Source organism: Cinclus cinclus, chromosome 22 (genome assembly GCF_963662255.1).
Source record: "Cinclus cinclus chromosome 22, bCinCin1.1, whole genome shotgun sequence".
NCBI classification, from domain to species: Eukaryota; Metazoa; Chordata; class Aves; order Passeriformes; family Cinclidae; genus Cinclus; species Cinclus cinclus.
In genome coordinates, this window is record NC_085067.1 from 1,296,093 (window position 1) to 1,313,710 (window position 17,618).

The 17,618-nt window shown below is 49.9% G+C and overlaps 2 protein-coding genes across 9 annotated transcripts in view; both read left to right on the forward strand.

Annotated features, from left to right (window-relative positions):
* The first annotated feature begins 8,040 nt into the window (after nucleotides 1–8,040).
* Nucleotides 8,041–13,466, forward strand: DDX52 (DExD-box helicase 52). Its single transcript, XM_062507157.1, has 15 exons — nucleotides 8,041–8,127; nucleotides 8,270–8,486; nucleotides 8,793–8,923; nucleotides 9,126–9,311; nucleotides 9,555–9,698; nucleotides 10,472–10,583; nucleotides 10,831–10,903; nucleotides 10,979–11,182; nucleotides 11,560–11,650; nucleotides 11,837–11,959; nucleotides 12,185–12,335; nucleotides 12,594–12,669; nucleotides 12,825–12,896; nucleotides 13,015–13,107; nucleotides 13,379–13,466. Exons 1-15 carry the CDS (start codon nucleotides 8,041–8,043, stop codon nucleotides 13,464–13,466), a joined length of 1,848 nt encoding a protein of 615 aa, XP_062363141.1.
* Nucleotides 13,467–15,517: 2,051 nt separating this feature from the next.
* SYNRG (synergin gamma) overlaps nucleotides 15,518–17,618 on the forward strand; it is a 33,872-nt gene continuing 31,771 nt past the window's right edge. For all 8 annotated transcript variants that reach the window (XM_062507027.1, XM_062507028.1, XM_062507031.1 and 5 more), the window contains exon 1: nucleotides 15,518–15,588. In XM_062507027.1, the coding sequence (XP_062363011.1) occupies nucleotides 15,518–15,588 (71 nt within the window). The remainder of the gene's footprint in view (nucleotides 15,589–17,618) is intronic.

Sequence of the window (17,618 nt, forward strand, 5' to 3'; positions counted from 1 at the left end):
GAGGCACGAGCTGTGCTGGGAGCTGGCAGAAGGGGAAGATGGATCATGTTGAAGTTATGCTCCTCCGCTCGGCGGACTGAGAGGGACCGGGGTCTGTTACTTGGTGTTGGAGGGAGGAATTGCATGTGTTGTTGAACTGAGCCAATGAAACTGTAAATATAGGTACAGTCTGCTCCATCCTCCCCCTTCCCCACTCCTATACACAGAGATTTATATAAAAAAGAAGTAAACTTTGCCCAATGGATGTAAACTACTGTAATTAAGTGCAATTCCCCCATCTGTATATATTGGTCCTGAATATCTTCTCTTTCTCCTTTTTTTTTTTTTTTTTATGGTAAAGGTCAGAGCTGAGGATGGTTTTGGTTTTGGTTTTGTATTTTTCTTTTTCTTTTAAATGAGTTAATTCCAATCCTGGGGCTGGCAAGGACCCTGGTCAGGCAGCACGGGGCTCTGCTGTGCAGGACAGGCAGACACTGTCCCCTGCACAGTGACATCCCACGTGAAGGAAGGGCACAGGGCGAGCTGAGCAGGACCTGTGTGATCCTTGTAGGGGCAACTGCGACTATGAATTAATCTCAGTGGACTTCCCTGCTTTTGGGGGCTCTGAGATGGGCTCTGGTGGGGTGGGGAAGGACTCAGCAGCCTGGTGAACACATCCAGCTGCTGGGAAGTGTCAGCAGCTTCCAGGTAAGCCTGGAGCATTTGCTGCTATGGAGTGAATGAGGCCACATGGAATTCTGAAGGGATCTTCCCCAGATGGGTTCAGAGACTGTGTCCCTTTCCCCCTCCCTCAGGGCACAGAAGGGGTTGGGTGCCCAGTTACTGCTTCAGCTCCTGCCCAGTAAGTGGCCAGTACAGATGGCTTCTTTCCACCTTCAGCAGTTGATGATGAGCCTTGTTTGCTCCACCCTGACCAGTGCTCAGAGTGTTCTCATCCTCGTGGTGCCATGGATGGATGGATGGATGGATGGAATGTGGGCTGTGGTGTGAACGCTCCAGCTGCTGTCCTGTCTCTGCATGGACAGCTCTGCAGGAAGATCTCCAGCTTGTGAATGATCCCAGCTCTGTGGTGAGGGCACATCCAGCCCCTCAGGGACCCACTGAGGACATGCACCAGAACCCTGGAGGAGTTTGGGTGCCCAAGTCCAATCTCACAAAGCCATGGATGCTGCTAAAGGCATTGTCTGCCCTCTGAGACACGAGCTCCTCTGTACCTGCTCCCCTGTGTTCCCCAGTTGTGCTGAATTTTCATTAACTCTGTGGCATGTGCCAACTGCTGAGAGGGATTTAGAGAGGTGGACAGCAGCAGAGGTGCCCATGGACAGATAACCATGCTGAGGAGAACACTGGATGCTCTCTTTGGGCAGAGAAAGGCTCTTTGACTCAGTTGTCTGGCACAGTGGGACCCTCACCCTCGCTGGAACTGACAGGAGCTGCCCTGGGGGTAATTAAGTCATCACGAATTTGGAGACCAATTTTCAGAATTACATTTAATTTAATGTATACCATAATTAAACACCGTTTTTTTCTGAGTCCTTGCTGTCGTGTGGTCTGTGAATTCCACAGTGATCATCTGTGGTGGTTTGGCAGAGGTCAGGCTGCCAGGGACACAGGCTGGTGGTACATCCCTCCTTCTGTCCCCTGCAATGATAATTTCCATTTATAGCTGCCTGGATTGCGGGCTTTCTTGTGAATCCCCAGGTATCAACCAGGAAGCTTTTGGAGGTGGGGAAAGCCCCATCCTCACTCTCCTAATGATGCCCTAATTATGCTGCCCTTAGCCCAGCACGGTTTCTCCCTCATTCCCTGCTAACTTTAGCATCTGAGTGCTAAGCAAACCAATTAGGAGGGGAGTGCCAAAGCCAAGCCCCATCCGCTCTGGATGCTGAGCCCGTGGGTCAGTGCAGCCCGAAGGGGAGGTGGCAGGGTGTGCTCTAGGGGCTGGAAAGCTTTTGAAGATCCTTGATTGTGAAGAGCTAACAGAGCTGAGTGACTCTGGGCACAGCAGTGGAAAAAGGTGGAACCTTTGTGAGGTTAATGGTAATGTGAAGTAATGTGAAGTTTCCCTGGCTGATGCAAATCCGGGTTGAATTGGCCCTGCAGAGGGAGGAATGGACAATCCAGTGGGAAGCAGGTGGGAGAAAGAGGCACTAGACCTGCTGCAGATGAGCTGCTGCTGTACCTTTTGGGCTTTGATTTTCTGCACCAGCTGTAAGAAAGGATGGAGCTTGGGTTGTGAAGAACCCTTTGGTAAATGATTCAGGGTCAGTGCTGCTCTCCAGACAGCTCTGCAGAGAAGGTAAGTGAAAACCTTGGGAAAGGAGGCTTTGAGAATTGAGCCCACCAGAGAGGGATGAAGAGCGGTGAAGGAAAAGAGGACAGAGCCAAAAAAGGGGGAAAAGGGCAGAGGATACATCCAAATGAAGACACAGATGGAACAGGTGATTTCCACAGAGCAGAGTGTGATGAAGCAGGCAGGATAAAGTCAATAATGCGAGTAGAACAAGTGATTAGTAACAGATATTTTCCCCGGAGGTGGGGTTTATGAAGCTGCTGAACAATGTGTTGTGTGCTGTCACTTCCCATCCCTGGGCAGCAGGATCTGGGAAGGGGGGTAGCAGGACAGGTTGCTAAGGGTGCTGTGGGTGCTACGCATACCTGCGTGGGGAGCAAGCTTCCTCTGATTTTGAGTTAACCTCTGGCTGAGGAATGGCACATACCACACAAAAATCTTCAGAGCAGCCTCTGCAGCAGCTGGGCTGGGGCTGGCTCTGTCCCTGGCCAGACCTCACCTTACTTGGAGAAGCCCTGGGTGGGGTGTTTGCTCCCACAGATGCCCTGGCTGCCTCATTAAATTGCTGGAAAATGCAATGTCATGTCAAATGAAGCTGCTGGAAGATACTTTTTTCCTCCTCTTGCTGTTGGGCATGTGGTGTTTGTGTGTGATGCAGTTGTTATGGGGCAAAGAAACCAGCAGAACCATGACAAAGTTCATTTATGACCAATGCAGTTTTACAGGGCCAAGTGATTATTTTACAGTTCAAAGCTGCTTGTAAGGGAATTCCTTGCACGTGAGGATCCACAGGCTGCCACGAGGCTTTAGCAGTGTCTGTTCATGTGAGCTGCAGCCTCCTTCATGGACACAGGGATGAGGCTGCATTTAATTTAAAGTGCAGGTTCGGCTACAAAGGAACAATCCCCCAAATCCCAGCACTGCCAAGGTAACAGCTGTGGTCAGGGATGCTGTGGGACACAAGGACCTTCTCTGTCCACAGAAGTATCACCCAAAGCTCTGTGTTTTCATGCTCCTTCCCCAGTCCGTGGGCTGAGGATCAGGGGAAGAGCACACTGAGATGTGCAGAGGTGGGGTGTGAAGGGCTGGGCAGGAGCATGGCCTCTCCTTCACCTCCAAGGACAGCACAGCTGTGCCTGCTGCCCTGATGGGTGAGTCCCCTGCCCTGACAGCCCCCTGCTTGTGCTGCCAGCAAAGTCACTGGGTCAAAACTAGCTGAGCTGCCTTCACTGCCCGCCCCAGATCCAGGGCTCATCAAACCCTGAGCACCAGCCCTGGGCACTGGGCTCCATCTTTCAGAGCAGGGATTTGTCACCTCCATCACTGCGGGAGGAACAGATACAGAAAAAACCCTGTCCAGGGCTGAGGTCTGGGAGGCTGGTGCCTGGGTCCCTGTGCCCAGGTGTGTGACAGCAGCCTGGTGCTGGTGCTCACCTTGCCGCCAGTGCAGTGCTGGGGCTCAGCTCCCATCCCAGTCTCTGGTGTTGGCCAGGCTGCAGCCAGCCGGGCTCCCACGGGCCAGCAGCAAACAGCTGGACTGCTGAGGAAGTCCCAGCTCACCCCTCTGATGTTCTGCTGGCCATGAAGGCATGGGATCGGCCTCTCCAGGGACACCAGAATGCCGCTGAGGGATTTGAGTGACTATAAATCGTCTCTTGGAGTGCGTGCACACGTAAGGGAGGCGCAGTTGCACAAGGGCTCAGCTCACACACTCGGGCTCTCCAGACCCGTTCTGCCAGTCCGGCCGGGTGGCCGAATCTGCCGGGAATGTCAGCAGGACAGGCAGCAGCAGCGGGGCTGGGCTGTGCCGGCGCTGGGCTGTGCCCGGGCTGGGCTCTGCAGCCCGCACAGGGGACAGGGGACAGCATTGCCATTCCCTGCGGACTGCCAGCGGGCTCAGCCGCTGCAGAATTTGAGCGGGTTGGGTCGGGCTGGCGGCGGAGGTTGAGGAGCACGCAGAGAGGAATGAGGAGTGCTCGCCTTGCGAGGCCGGGCTGTTTGCGGGCGGTGCCAGCTCCCGCTGCGGTCTGGCCGCGGGGCAGGAGCCGCAGCCGGAGCCGTCCCTGCGCCCGGCGCTGGGCGCGGATCCCATCGCCCGCTGACCTGCGGTGTCCCTGATGTCCCCGCCGCAGATTTTCACTAGTCCGTGAACGCGTTTGATGGGGGCACAGATGTGAGCCAGAAAGACCAGCAGAACAGCTCCGGAACAGTTTGCTGTCCTGAACCAACGCGCTGCACCCGAGCACTCCAAAACGCACTGAGCATCCAGAGAAAAGCTCTCTGCCCGCTCCAGTGCGTCCCCGATTGTTCCTGCAGCTCCGGGGGCTGCCCTGCCCTGCCTGGGCTCCCCGCAGCAGCCAAGGCACCACTGAATCCTGGAGGATTCTTTTCCCCCGCTGCAGCCCCAGGCAAAGGAGAGCGGAGTGTGCGGCGCAGTCCGAGCAGCCCAGGCAGAACGGGAGCGCTGGGGGAGCCACTAGCACGGGCAGGGAGAGATCTCTGAACCCCCGGACTTTATTTCTCTGACACAGAGAGAAAATATAAAAAAATTCAAATGTGCCCTAGAATTGTCCTAGTGTAGGAGTAATGCAGAACTATGGAAAACCAAAGCCTCAGGCATTTTATGCTGGCTTTTAATTCAAGGAACTTTGATTTTATTTTTCTACTCAGCAAAACGAATCCTCCTCTCTGTAATTAATATGCTTTCAAATGGATTCTTAATTACAGATAAATCACAAATCTACACACTCAACTGTTATACTTTTCAAGTAATAAAACAGATCATTTGTCTTCCTCAGATGAACAGAGCCCAACCAGCACACCATTTCCCCCTTTATGAAGAATTCATTTGCCTTAGAAAGAAAGTCTTTAAAAAAACATTGCAAGGATTTCTTGAATAGGGGATCAAAGCTCCCACACTGCTGGAAACCATTTTTCGCTAAATAAGATGTGAGTAAAGGGGAAAAAAGTAAAAGTTTTTTGGTAGTGGTTGGGATTACAACACCCTTGGGAGGAACGAGGATGTGGGGTCAAGAAGTGGTGACCAGGTTAGCAACACAGGGAACAGAAGGGGAGCACAAAGGAACAGAAAGTGGAAATGGACAGCTGAATGAGGACGCATGTTTCTTCGCTGCAAGAGAATGGATGCTACATCAATTCATACTGAGAGCTAAGGGCTGAGGGGCTGTTAATGGATCGGGGGACACAGCAGGGGTCAGAGGTCACCAGTGTGCTCAGCCGGGCTAATTGACTGTGATGTGCATATTAGTGATGATGATGAAGCAGGAGGGCAGGGTGTGGGGGGCACACCACACGTGCAGGAGTCCCACTGTCCTGTAATTCCTGCCTTACACCTGTGCAACAGATGGACACACACACACAGAAGATGTTGGCTTAGCTGGATTTGTCCAGGAGCCCACAGCCACAGCAACTCAGACCTGGCTGTGCATGTGATGGAATACGTGCACTCACCTGATTTTCTTTGCCATCTTGTGGGATTTTATTTCAACTCCATGCCCAGGGCACAGTCCAATGACCTGTCCAGTGGCATGTCTTACCTGAGCTGCTCTGCACCACCCCAGAGATCCCTGAGCCCTGGAGGGATGGGACTGGGTCAGGGTCAGAAGGGAACCTGGCTGTTCATCACTAACCTGTACCTGCTGCTGCAGGGGACTCCCTGCAAGGATGAACAGTGGAACCAGGAGCCAGTGCTCTCCCCACATCCCTGTGCATCCCGTGGGCATCCTGCCAGTGGCTTCAGGCAGAAGGGACAGTGCTTTACTCCTCTGCTAAGGCTGTATCCAGCCCCAGGTTCCTCAACTCGTGCAGCCAGGGCAGGGGGTCCAAGGAAAGACACAAGCTGGGCCATAAAGGCTTTTGCCCCCTCAAGGTAGCTGTGGCTGGGGGGTTGATACCCCCTTAGCCTGGCACAGGTGGATGTTTTCTCTTTGCTGTGGGAATGGGAGCTCCCTGTGAGAAGGCTCTGTGCTTTCCCTTGTAGGTTTGGGTCAGTGACAGGGAACAAAGCGAGGCATCCTTTGCCTTGTGGGGTTTCTCTGCTGGCACCTGAGGGAGGTCCTGCTCTGCAAGGCTTTGCTCAGAGCAGCAATAGAGTGATGAGATCCCTGGGAGCTCCAGAGGGTGGTCAGTGTTGGAACTGGCTCCGCAGGGAATGGGCACAGCCCCGAGGCTGCCAAAGCTCCAGGAGCTTTTGGACAATGCTCTCAGGCACAGGATAGGATTGTTGGGGTGTCTGTGCAGGGCCAGGGGTTGGACTGGATGATCCTTGTGGACCCCACCTCAGGATATTCCTGGTCCCTCACTCCTGGCACAGGGATTTCTGCCCTCAGAAGCAGAGCTCCTCACCCTTGACACAAAGGGATTTCTCAGCTGACCAATGGAGAGAATATTCCCTGTTTCCTCGCTCTTGAATCTGCCAGCAGCATCCCTTGGTGAGTGATGGATATTGGAGATGATTTATAGTTCTTTGTTACACAAATGCCTCCACATTCTTCCCCATCCTCTCGCAGCAACCATTAGTCACTGCTCCCAGCAGAAAGCAGGAGTCTCAGCCTGGGAATGGCACGGAGGATGCAGAGCTAAGTCTTTATTCATTGGAAATACACCACTGGGGACATAAGGGGAATTGTCACTGCTGTGGTGCTCTGCACCCAGGTCCCTGGGTCTGCTTCCACCCATTTGCTGGGGAGTTAAAAGTCTGGCAAAGAAAAAGCACTATAAATCAGGCAGAGAAGGGCAGAGGGGAGGATCAGGTTTACCCAATTTTTCATCTCAAAGTTTGTTATTAAAGTAGTGAATGTTAGCCATGGCCTATATGTCTTAGAGCTCTTGGATTTCAGCAACCTGTAGCCTTTGAGACTTTTATTACATTAAATAATTTTTGTTGTTGCTAATTGAATTTCTGTTTGTTTTCCTTCATGAACAGCCAGGAAAAATCTATTGTTTGATCTGATAGAGAGTACTAGATTTACCTGCACTATTGGATCTCACAGCTTATCATAATGAATAAATACATTAATTAAATAAATTCTGATCTTAATCTGGGCAAACTTTCTCAAATGCCCTGAGTAGCTCATCTAGTTTCCAGGTTGCTCCTGCCACGGCCTCAAGCATTTCTCATTTCTTTCTTCAGGCACACTTGTGAGGCTGGATTGTATTAGTATAAATTGAGGATTAAGCACAGTGGTTGTGCACAGGGCAGCAACAACATAGAATCACAGAACCACAGGGTTGGAAGAGATCTTCAAGGTCCTCGAGTCCAACCTATGCCCTAAAGCCTCAACTAAACCATGGCACCCAGTGCCACATCCAGTCTTTCTGTAAACACATCCAGGGATGGTGACTCCACCACCTCCCCGGGCAGACCATTTCAGTACTTGATCACTCTTCCCGCAAAAAACTTTTTCCTAATATCCAACCCATATTTCCCTTGGCGCAGCTTAAGAATATCCTCCTGTCTGCTCCCTCCCAGACTCCAGGAGTGCAGCAGAGCTGGAAGGGGCCACATGGAGCCATCCACAGCCCCACAGGGAGAGGGAATCCTCGCTCGCCAGCCTCGTGCTGTCGCGACAGCCGCTCGCACCTCGCTGCGGCCTAGGGAAGCGTGGCCGCGCCGTTGCCATGGCAGCGAGCCGCCATGGCGGTTGCCATGGTTCCCGCGCGCTCCGCCGGAAGTGATCCCCGTTTCCGGCGGCGGCGTGGGGGCTGCTGGGAGCGCTCGGAGCAGCATGGAGACCCACGAGCTGTTCCGGCGTTTGGGGGCCGGTGCCCGCTTTGACGTGCGGCGGTTCGGGCTGGATGCGCGGCGGTTCGGGGTACGGGGACACCGAGGGGATGGCTCGGGGATCGGCCCGCTCGCGGTTCAGGCTTCGGAGCGCCGTCCCCCCCACCCCGCCCGCGGCGCTGAGGAGCGGGGCCTGGCCGTAGCGTCTCAGCCTTTTCCCTGTTCTCCCACAGGTGGTTAAAGGGAACCGTGGTAGCGTCTCGCTGGAGAGCCTCGACTTCTTCGGGAATAAAGAGGGAGCCCCTCAGGGTTCTGCCGAAGAGGGCTGGGGGCTCGCAGGGGCTGAAGAGGAGGTGAAGCAGCAGGAAGATGGAGCAGGGAAGAATGATGGAAAGAGGAAAAGAACGCCAGAAAGCAGTGAAGGGAAAAGGAAAAAGAAAAAGACACGAGGTATTTGTACGCACACGTGTGTATCCCTGGCAGAATCATCAAAGAATCCCACAATGGCTTGGGTTGGAAGAGACCTTAAATTAAGCCCCTCCAGTTCTGGGTTCCTTGTTTGGCCTGCTTCAGAGCTGATCTAATAACCAGGCCAAGATTCAGTGCTGAGAGCTGGGGATGTGGTTGTCGTCCTTCTGGAGTCTTCATTAGTTTTATTGAGAATGAGAGAAAAAAGGTTCTGAGATTTTTTTTGTCTCCCAGTAATGCTTGTCTGTATTTTAATAAAGGAAATTTCAATTTTTTTGCAACTTCCAGGAGCAGTATCAATGGCAGAGCTATCCGAAAACAATGGAATTAAGTGGATGTCCTCTCTGGAAGCAAAATTTGAAGATGCAAAAGACAAAAAACCTACTGCAGAGAAGCTTGAACGCTTGAGGAGAGAAAAGGTGGGACCAGGGAATTCTGGTGCAACAACAGGTTCCTGGTGTTCTGTGGGTGTTTGATCTAAAATTGAGGTTTGTTTATGGTGGTTCCTCACCATAGGAGGAGGGTGACAGAGTGTGGAGGAACGAACCAGGAGATGAATCCACAAGTGGTGAATTTTATGGTGTAAGATTAAGAAGAAGGAGTTTGCCTTTTGCCTTGTAGATAAATCGCTTCAGGAACCAGCACAGGATCAACATTCAGGGAACAGATCTCCCTGACCCCATTGCCACCTTTGATCAGCTTCAGAAGGAGTACAAAGTCCACCCTAAAATCATGGAGAATATCCAGGCTGCAGGCTTCCATGTCCCAACACCGATCCAGATGCAGGCAATTCCTGTCATGCTGCATGTGAGTTCAGTCTTTGGGATTCCAGGGATTCTGGCAAAGTTTGAGGCCATGGCTGCATTTGTGGCAGTTTTAAAGCTGGATCTACTTCATCAAAATTGAAAGCTTGGGTTTTATAGTTTTCCTCATTTATGCTTTTCCTAAGGTATTTTGGGCCAGTCTGAAGCATTGATATTTATGGGAATGGAATTTTTACTAGGTTTTTCTTTTCCCTACTGAAATGTAAGCTCTTGTTTTTTCTTACAGGGTCGGGAACTTCTGGCTTCAGCTCCTACAGGGTCTGGAAAAACACTGGCATTTTCTATCCCTCTCTTAACACATCTGAAGCAGCCCAGGAACAAAGGATTCAGGGCTCTGATCATATCACCCACCCGAGAACTTGCCAGCCAGGTGTGTGTTGAGGGAATCTCACATTGATGGACTTCAGTGTTTTCACTCTGCATCAGTAAAATAGCAGATTAGTAATTTTTTTTTTCCTTAATTGCCCTCAGATATCAGAGAAAGCTAATTTAAATGTTTCTTTCAAGTGTTTTGACTTCTGTGAAGTAGGTACATATCTATTATCTGAGTCTAATCGAAATGATTAGATTAGAGGTTCAAGATTCTTTGATCATATTTTAAACTGCCCAGTGCTCAGGTGCTCTTAAAACCTCCTTTCCTATTTGAGTTTGTTACGAGAGGTTTATCTGTTTGTCCCAAACTTGGAATTTCAAGGAATGACTTCATAACAAAGCTGTGTTATTAAAATGAAATAAAGATGACACATTTGGGCAGTTTTTAATTCCCGTGAGAGAGGGAGCCACTTATGGTAGTGACGTGAATAATGCCTGTTAGAGAGATGCATTTTTTATGCTAAAGAAACCAGAGAGCTTTCTATGAACACTGAAATCAGGATGAGATTTGCAGCTCTAGCTTCAGGATTGGGTTGCTCAGAGAATCTGTGGCTGCCCCTGGATCCCTGGAAATGCCCAAGGCCAGGCTGGACAGGGCTTGGAGCAGCCTGGAATAGTGGAAGGTGTCCCTGCACATGGCAGGGGGAACTGGATAAGCTTCAACATCCCTTCCAAGCCAAACCATTTCATGACTCCATGATTGCCAGCAGTTTTTAGGTTAGAAATCTCGTCAGCTCAGTTTGAAAATCCAATCTCTGCTGCATTTTTCAGACCCACCGGGAGCTGGGGAAGCTGGCAGAGGGCACAGGCTTCAGAATCCACATGATCCACAAGGCAGCTGAGGCAGCCAAGAAGTTTGGGCCCAAGTCCTCCAAGAAATTTGGTAACTGTTCTAACAACTGACTGAAGTGCTGCTAAAAAATTAAAGTGTCACTGACCTTTCTCTTTGGCCTGTGTGGTTTAAAAGAGATGGTTAAAAAGTGGCAGGGAAGAAATGGGAAGTGAGCCTGACATGGACTCTGCTAAACTGTACCTCTGGCAGATTGGGTTGGAATTGATGTTTCTCGGGGCTCTGTTTGTTTGGTTTATTTTGTGGGTTTTTTGACACTTTGCTTCTTTTCTTTTAATAGATATACTGGTTACTACTCCCAACAGACTCATTTATTTGCTGAAAGAAGATCCTCCAGCAATAGACTTGAGCAGGTATGAGAGTCTGTTTTGAATGTGCTTTGCCACTAAGAAGTGGCACTCCTGAAAATCAAACCTCCCTGTTCCTAGTGTGGAATGGCTGGTGGTGGACGAGTCAGACAAGCTGTTTGAGGATGGGAAGTCAGGATTCCGGGACCAACTGGGTTCCATTTTCCTGGCATGCACCTCTCACCTGGTCAGGAGAGCCCTGTTCAGTGCTACCTTTGCCCACGACGTGGAGGAGTGGTGTAAACTCAACCTGGACAATGTTGTGCTGGTGTCTGTTGGAGCAAGGCAGGTGTTTTCTGTTTTTTTTTTTATTTCCTGGGAAATTGTTTTCTTTGCATCGTCAGCCTCCTTGGTTTTGTGGCTGTTGTTAGTCAGCACTGCAAGTTGTTTGTCTCCAGAAAAAATTGTGTAGGCACGTAGATCTTTCTTGTGTGTTTTGAATAAAGCGTTCTTTACCTTTGCCAATTACTTTATCATCAAATAAACATCAGTCTTAGGAGCATGCACTGGTGAAATAGGTTTTGTTGTGCAGTATTTCTCATCCACTAGGTATCCACTATTTTTATGGGGGTTATATATACTACATGTATTTGTTAATATATAAGTTTTTGTTAATATATGTGAAAAACACTGAAGGGTTTCTGTTGGATTTCTGGTTTCAGAAACTCTGCAGCAGAGACAGTAGAACAAGAGCTGCTGTTTGTTGGATCTGAGACAGGAAAACTAACAGCAATGAGAGAGCTTGTTAAAAAGGTATTTTGGAGGGACTGAGCACGTTCTTCTTCCTGTTCAACTGAGCTGTGTTCTGTCAGAGACTCCCAACTTTCCAGGTCAAACACTTCTCTCTGACACATGTTAAACCATTGCCCAAATCTGCTGTGTCTTAGTTTCTGTAAGGAAAAGGACTTTGGAACCTGAGATGAACTTCCTCTTTTGCAGGGTTTTGCTCCTCCAGTCCTTGTTTTTGTACAGTCTATTGAGAGAGCTAAAGAGCTTTTCCATGAGCTTGTTTATGAAGGCATCAATGTGGATGTCATCCATGCAGACAAGACTCAGCAACAGGTAGGAGGATTTTATTTCTTTTCAAGAAATGCTTTAGAAAGAAAGGTTAAAGAAAAGTGTTGGAATGTAACTCCAGGTAACAGTGGCAGAAAATTCCTGCAGGTTTTTGTCCTGAGGTTTAGTTTTATTCCTTGACATCATGACAACTTTAAGGAAATGAGTTCACCTCTTTTCTCAGATTGCTATTTGGACTGTTTCCAAATATCTTTTCTGTTCTTTCCCTAGAGAGACAAAGTAGTGCAGAGTTTCAGAGCTGGGAAGATCTGGGTGCTCATCTGCTCAGCGTTATTGGCTCGAGGGATGGATTTCAAAGGTGTGAATATGGTCATCAATTATGATTTGCCAACGAGTGCAGTGGAATACATCCACAGGATAGGTGAGGCATGGCTCACAAATCACCTCCTTTTTCCATTTCTGAGGTCTTTAATGTAGATGCTCTCATTTTTGTCAGCTCTCTGTGAACCTTATTTAGATGTTTCAGACATAGCTGTGCTTTCATTCACTGGGAAGGATGTTTGGGGATTTGCTGCTTGGTATATCCTTAGTCTGTGAACATGCATCAGGAGGCTGTGAGAAGGAATAAAGGGAGATGTCTGAAGTAAAATCTCTACTCTGCAAAATGTGTGCTTGGCAGGTCGTACTGGAAGAGCAGGACACAGAGGAAAGGCAGTCACCTTCTTTACAGAAGATGATAAACCTTTATTACGGAGGTAAAATATCTTTATTAATAATGTCTTTATTACTTGCTTTAAAAAAAAATCACCACAAAATAAAAGAGCAACAACAAACCAGCCAGTTTGTTTGGTTTGCTGTTTTCCTCTTGTCCAAGCACTGGAGTTGATCTCTTCCCTCCTGTCCTTTCCAGTATTGCCAATGTTATTCAGCGAGCAGGCTGTCCTGTGCCAGAATACATAAAACATTTGCCCAAACTGCAGAGGTATGTTCATTTGAGCAGTTAACCAGTCTTTTCATCAGTGCTTTTTAATAACTTACGGTAGTTTCTAGAACTAGAAACCCTAGTGATTTCATCTTTCTTCACTAAATGTTGTTCTCAGCAAACAAAAGAAGAAATTCATTAAGAAACCTTTGACAAGAGAATCCATTTGTACCACACCAAAATGCTTCTTGAAAAAAGGCAAAAGAAAAATGTAAGTGGGTTTTGCTGAAGAAGAGGTAAGAGATGCTGTTTATCCAGAAACAGCCCAGAAAATTTAAGTAAAGTAACAGATAACCTGTTTGGATGAACTAGCCAGTCTTAATTATTTTAGTGATGAAGTTTTAGTGTCAATATCTGTCTACTGGAGCTTGGATTAATGACAACTTATTGCCCTGTGTGGTGCCATGTGTCAGGTGACAGCAGCCTGAGTTTAAGCCATTGGTTATGTTCAGGTGTGCTGATCTCCAATGTGTTTCTTGTAGGAAAACTACAAAGGAAAATACTAAGGGGAAGAAGAAAGATAAAGAAGACAAAAAAGGCAGTAAATTACAGACTGTTTCAGAAAGCTGAATTCAGACTGGTGAGCTGGGGCTGACACCTCTGTCTGTGCTGGAACAGAAGAATGAAGATGGCAGTGATGGTGAAGGGAGAAAAACATTTCTCATGTTTCCTTAGGGGTGAGGGTGGAGGTTTACATGCTAGAAAGTCTCTACTGCAATGCCAGGAGAGAATTCCTGGGTGCTTCTTAGAGAAGCTGGAGCATGTGCTTGTGCAGTGAATGCCCTGTATTTCTGAGAACAGTTCAAAGCCACCATCAGTTTGTGTTACTTTCACAGTTTTGTATTGCTCCTTGAAAATATGGTCTGTGTTCAGATCGCCCCTAAGGCATTTTTTAGACACTTTCAGGAGATTCAGAGACAAAAAAAACCACACAATGTTTACCATCAGGTTTGATAAACATAGCTGTCAGAAACTTCCCTGGACACTTAAAAAAAGCCAAAACAAATCCTCTTGTCTGTAAAAGTAAAGCCTTGCTCTTCCTACTGTTTTTCTTCCAGAAAATTATTTTGAAATAACTAATAACTCTACATGTCCCATAATTTTGTACTGTTTTGTAATTGAGCCTGAAATCAGAATAGAAGAAGTTGTAAGATTGTAATTCAGAGACCTGTGTGTCTGTGCAGTCTTGGTGGAACAATTCTGCAGGCAAAAGAAGCCCAGCTCTGTATGTGTTCCCTGTCTTCACCTGCCCAGTGTGTTCTCAACCCTCCCTGGTTTTGTCATCAGAATTCCAGTCAGGTGGGAATGGCTTCTTTGCAACTCCAGTCTTTTAAGGAGGATTTTCTGGACAGGATTGTCTTGGTTTTTAATCTAGTTTGGATGGGGCAGCCACACCAACTTGCGTCAAGGCCTCAGCACTCTCACAGGGAAAAATTTCTTCCCAATATCTCATCTAACCCTCCCTCTGTTGGTGTGAATCCATTGCCCCTTGTCACTTCAGGCTCTTGTCCCATACCCCAGGTGAGCCTGGAGGAGGTTGGGCAGAAAGGCAGCACTTTTTATGGAAAAGCAGTGGGTGGGATGCAGGAAACTGGGGTCACTCATCTCCATGCAAGCTGTTGCTAATAACTGTGGGGTTGTGGGGCTGGGGAACCGAGGGGCTATGGGAGTGTGGTACCAAAGAATCGGGGAGTTGTGGGGCTGAGGAACCGAGGACCTGCGGGGCTTTGGGTCGGTGGAACAGAGAAATTGAGGGGCTTGTGGGTGTGTGGAATGAAGGAACTGAGGGGTTGTAGGGCTGTGCAACGGAGGAGCTGTAGGGCTTGTGCATCTGTGGGATGGAGGAACCGAGGGCTGTAGAAAGGAGGAACCGAGGGGCTTGGCTCCGTGGGCTTTGGAACGGAGGAACTGAGGGCTGTAGAATGGAGTAGCGGCATGGTCGTGGCTCTGTGGGGCTTTGGAATGGAGGAACTGAGGGGCAGTGGGTCTGTGGGGCCGTGGAATGGAGGAACCGAGGGGCAGTGGGTCTGTGGGGCCGTGGAATGGAGGAACCCAGGGGATATGGCTCTGTAGAACAGAGGAACTGAGGGGCTGTGGGGCTTTGGGACGGAGGAACCGAGGGGCAGTGGGTCTGTGGGGCCGTGGAACGGAGGAACCGAAGGCTGTGGCTCTGTGAGGCTGTAGAGCAGAGGAGCCGAGGGACAGTGGCTCTGTGGGGCTTTGGACTGGAGGAACCGAGGGACGGTTGGTCTGTGGGGCTGTGGAATGGAGGAACCGAGGGGATATGGCTCTGTGGAACGGAGGAACCGAGGGACAGTGGCTCTGTGGGGCAGTGGCTCTGTGGGACCGTGGAACGGAGAAACCGAGGAGCTGTGGGGCTTTGGGACGGAGGAACCGAGGGACAGTGGCTCTGTGGGACCGTGGAACGGAGAAACCGAGGAGCTGTGGGGCTTTGGGACGGAGGAACCGAGGGCCGCGGCTATGCGGACCTGGGGGGCCGTGGAACAGAAGAACCGAGCGCTGTAGAACGGGGGAGCGGCGGGGCCGAGGGCGGTGCCTGCCCGGGCCGGCCCCGGAAGCCGCCGCCGCTCCGCTGACAGTCTGCGGGGCCGAGCGCGAAGATGGCGCTGCGGCCCGGGCCCGGCGCGGGGGGCGCCGGCGGAACGGGCGGCGGAACGACCGGGGCCGCCAGGTCGGTGGTGACGGGGGACGGCGGGCCAGGGGCTGTGGAGAGGGAGGGGACAAGTGGGGGAGCCGTGATGGGGAATTAAAGGGACGCGGGGAGGGGCAGAGCCGGCGGGAGATGGGGGGCGATGAGGGGGCCGGGGTGGAGGCTCGGAGTGCAGGTGGGATGTGAGGGCAGAGGGGTCAGGGATCGGGTGGGGTGTGCGGGGGTTCTGACTGGGAACGGGAGTCCCAGGTTGGGTGTGTAGGGTCTCGGGTATGGTACGTGGTGTCCTGGGTGGGATGTGGGGGTCGCAGGTGAGGTACGTGGGGTCTCGGGTGGGGTTCGTGGGTTGTCAGGTGAGCTTTGTGGGGTCTTGGGTAGGGTGTGTGGGTCTCAGGTTTGGTAGCTGTGATCCTGGATGGAACATCAAGGTCCCAGGCAGGATGCGGTGGCGTCCTGGGTGGGGTGCAGGGGTCCTGGGTGGGGTGGGAGGTCCCAGGTGTGTTGTTGGGAAAGCAGCCACGGTAGCTCTACGTTTTGCTGGGATTCATTCACATTTTTGGGGGTCCAGCTGATCTCCCCCGGTGTGTCCAGGCTTCAGCAGTTGTGCCCCACTCGCCATCAGGCTGTGCAGGTGCAATCTCGGATTTTGGGGGTTCTGCCAGCCCCGCTCGGATGCCGCCGGTGTCAGCAGCAGTAAATGTTCCTGTCATTGCCGGGCAGGTCTGTCTGTGGCCTCCTGGGACCGAGCCTCCCTGGGGACTTCCCTTTTCCCCTCCTCACAAAGGGCACCTTGGCCAGAGGGAGGGCTGAGGAATCATGTCAGGAGAAAGAACCAGTATTAAAGGAGAGGTTGTGTTTCTGGAAAGGTTGGAAAACTGGATTTCACCACCTTTGAAGACTCTAGTAATGGTGTTTTTTTTTTTTTAATGTTGGCTCTTGTCTGCTATTTATCTCTTGCCCTACTTCTAGGGAGGCTGAGGAAATTTTGCATTTGACAATTAAGTTCATTGAGTTGTATTGGATATCGAAAGCCCACAGTTTTGTCAGTGTTACTGGGATGTTGTCAGTGAAATAAAGGCTCTGAAAAATAAAAGGATTTGCTAATCACCATTTCCCATTGATAGTATTTTGGTTTCTTTGAGGACAAAGTCTGGAGGTAGAGGAAAAGTTCTGTGTCTGTGTGGGTTCTTTGCCTGATTTCACTTCAATTTTTGTGCATTTCTGCCATTCAGAAATACTCTTGACAGTCTGTTGCATCGATGGAGTTGTACTGCTTGGGAATTAAGGGGTTTAAAAACCCGCTCGTAGATGGGAAAATGTTCTGTGTGGTTTGGAGCTGTTACAGTGAAGTTTTAATTCAGAAAAGGAGTTGCTTCTCCCCACGCTCCTGTGTTTTGGCTGAAGCTGTTGCTTGGCTGTTTTGGGGCTTCTTGGTGTTTTTTTTTTTAAGCTCCATATTTAAAATACTCGTTTAGTAGGAATTTACAGATTTATAGTACTGCTTTAAGAGGTCTGCTGTAGGGTGATCACTTTGCTCCCTTCTCTTTATTGCATTTGTGCAGCGTGCCCCAAGTCGTTCTCACACAGCCACCAGAACCAGCTGCTCTTACTGATTGCTCGGGGCATTTTTGCATCTCCAAAAAAGCAGCTCAGTAATAAATCCCCACTGGTGGGATGGTTTGAGGCCGTGCCAGTGTGGCTGGTGCTGGCAGTTGCACACTGAATCCTGGAGTGAATCCGTGGTGGATCTGAGCAGCACGTTCGGGGCTGTGCTGCCAGAGCTTGCTTTGCTACTTTGAGCTAGCTCCTCTTCCTGCGCCCTCTAATTAGCTGAGGCTTTTTTTTTGTTGTTGATTGTTTCTTTTTTTTTTTTTTTTTTTTTTTTTTGTCAGCAGAGACTTATAAATAAACCAGGAGCTCTGTAGAAAGGGATGAATATTTAATAGTTTGGCCTTTACTTGTTTCCTCCCAACGCTTGTTCAGTTTACATTGCGTTTGCTGGTTTGGAGAATTCTTGTTGACCAGGTTCCCTAACAAGAAGGGAAGCATGA

What these genes read in the sequence shown, in the direction of transcription:
- DDX52 (XM_062507157.1), top strand. Translation starts at nt 8,041, where the DNA reads ATGGAGACCCACGAGCTGTTCCGGCGTTTGGGGGCCGGTGCCCGCTTT. An exon ending in CAATTCCTGTCATGCTGCAT is followed by an intron (nt 9,312 to 9,554) that starts GTGAGTTCAGTC and finishes TTTTTCTTACAG; the next exon opens with GGTCGGGAACTTCTGGCTTC. An exon ending in GATAAACCTTTATTACGGAG is followed by an intron (nt 12,670 to 12,824) that starts GTAAAATATCTT and finishes TGTCCTTTCCAG; the next exon opens with TATTGCCAATGTTATTCAGC.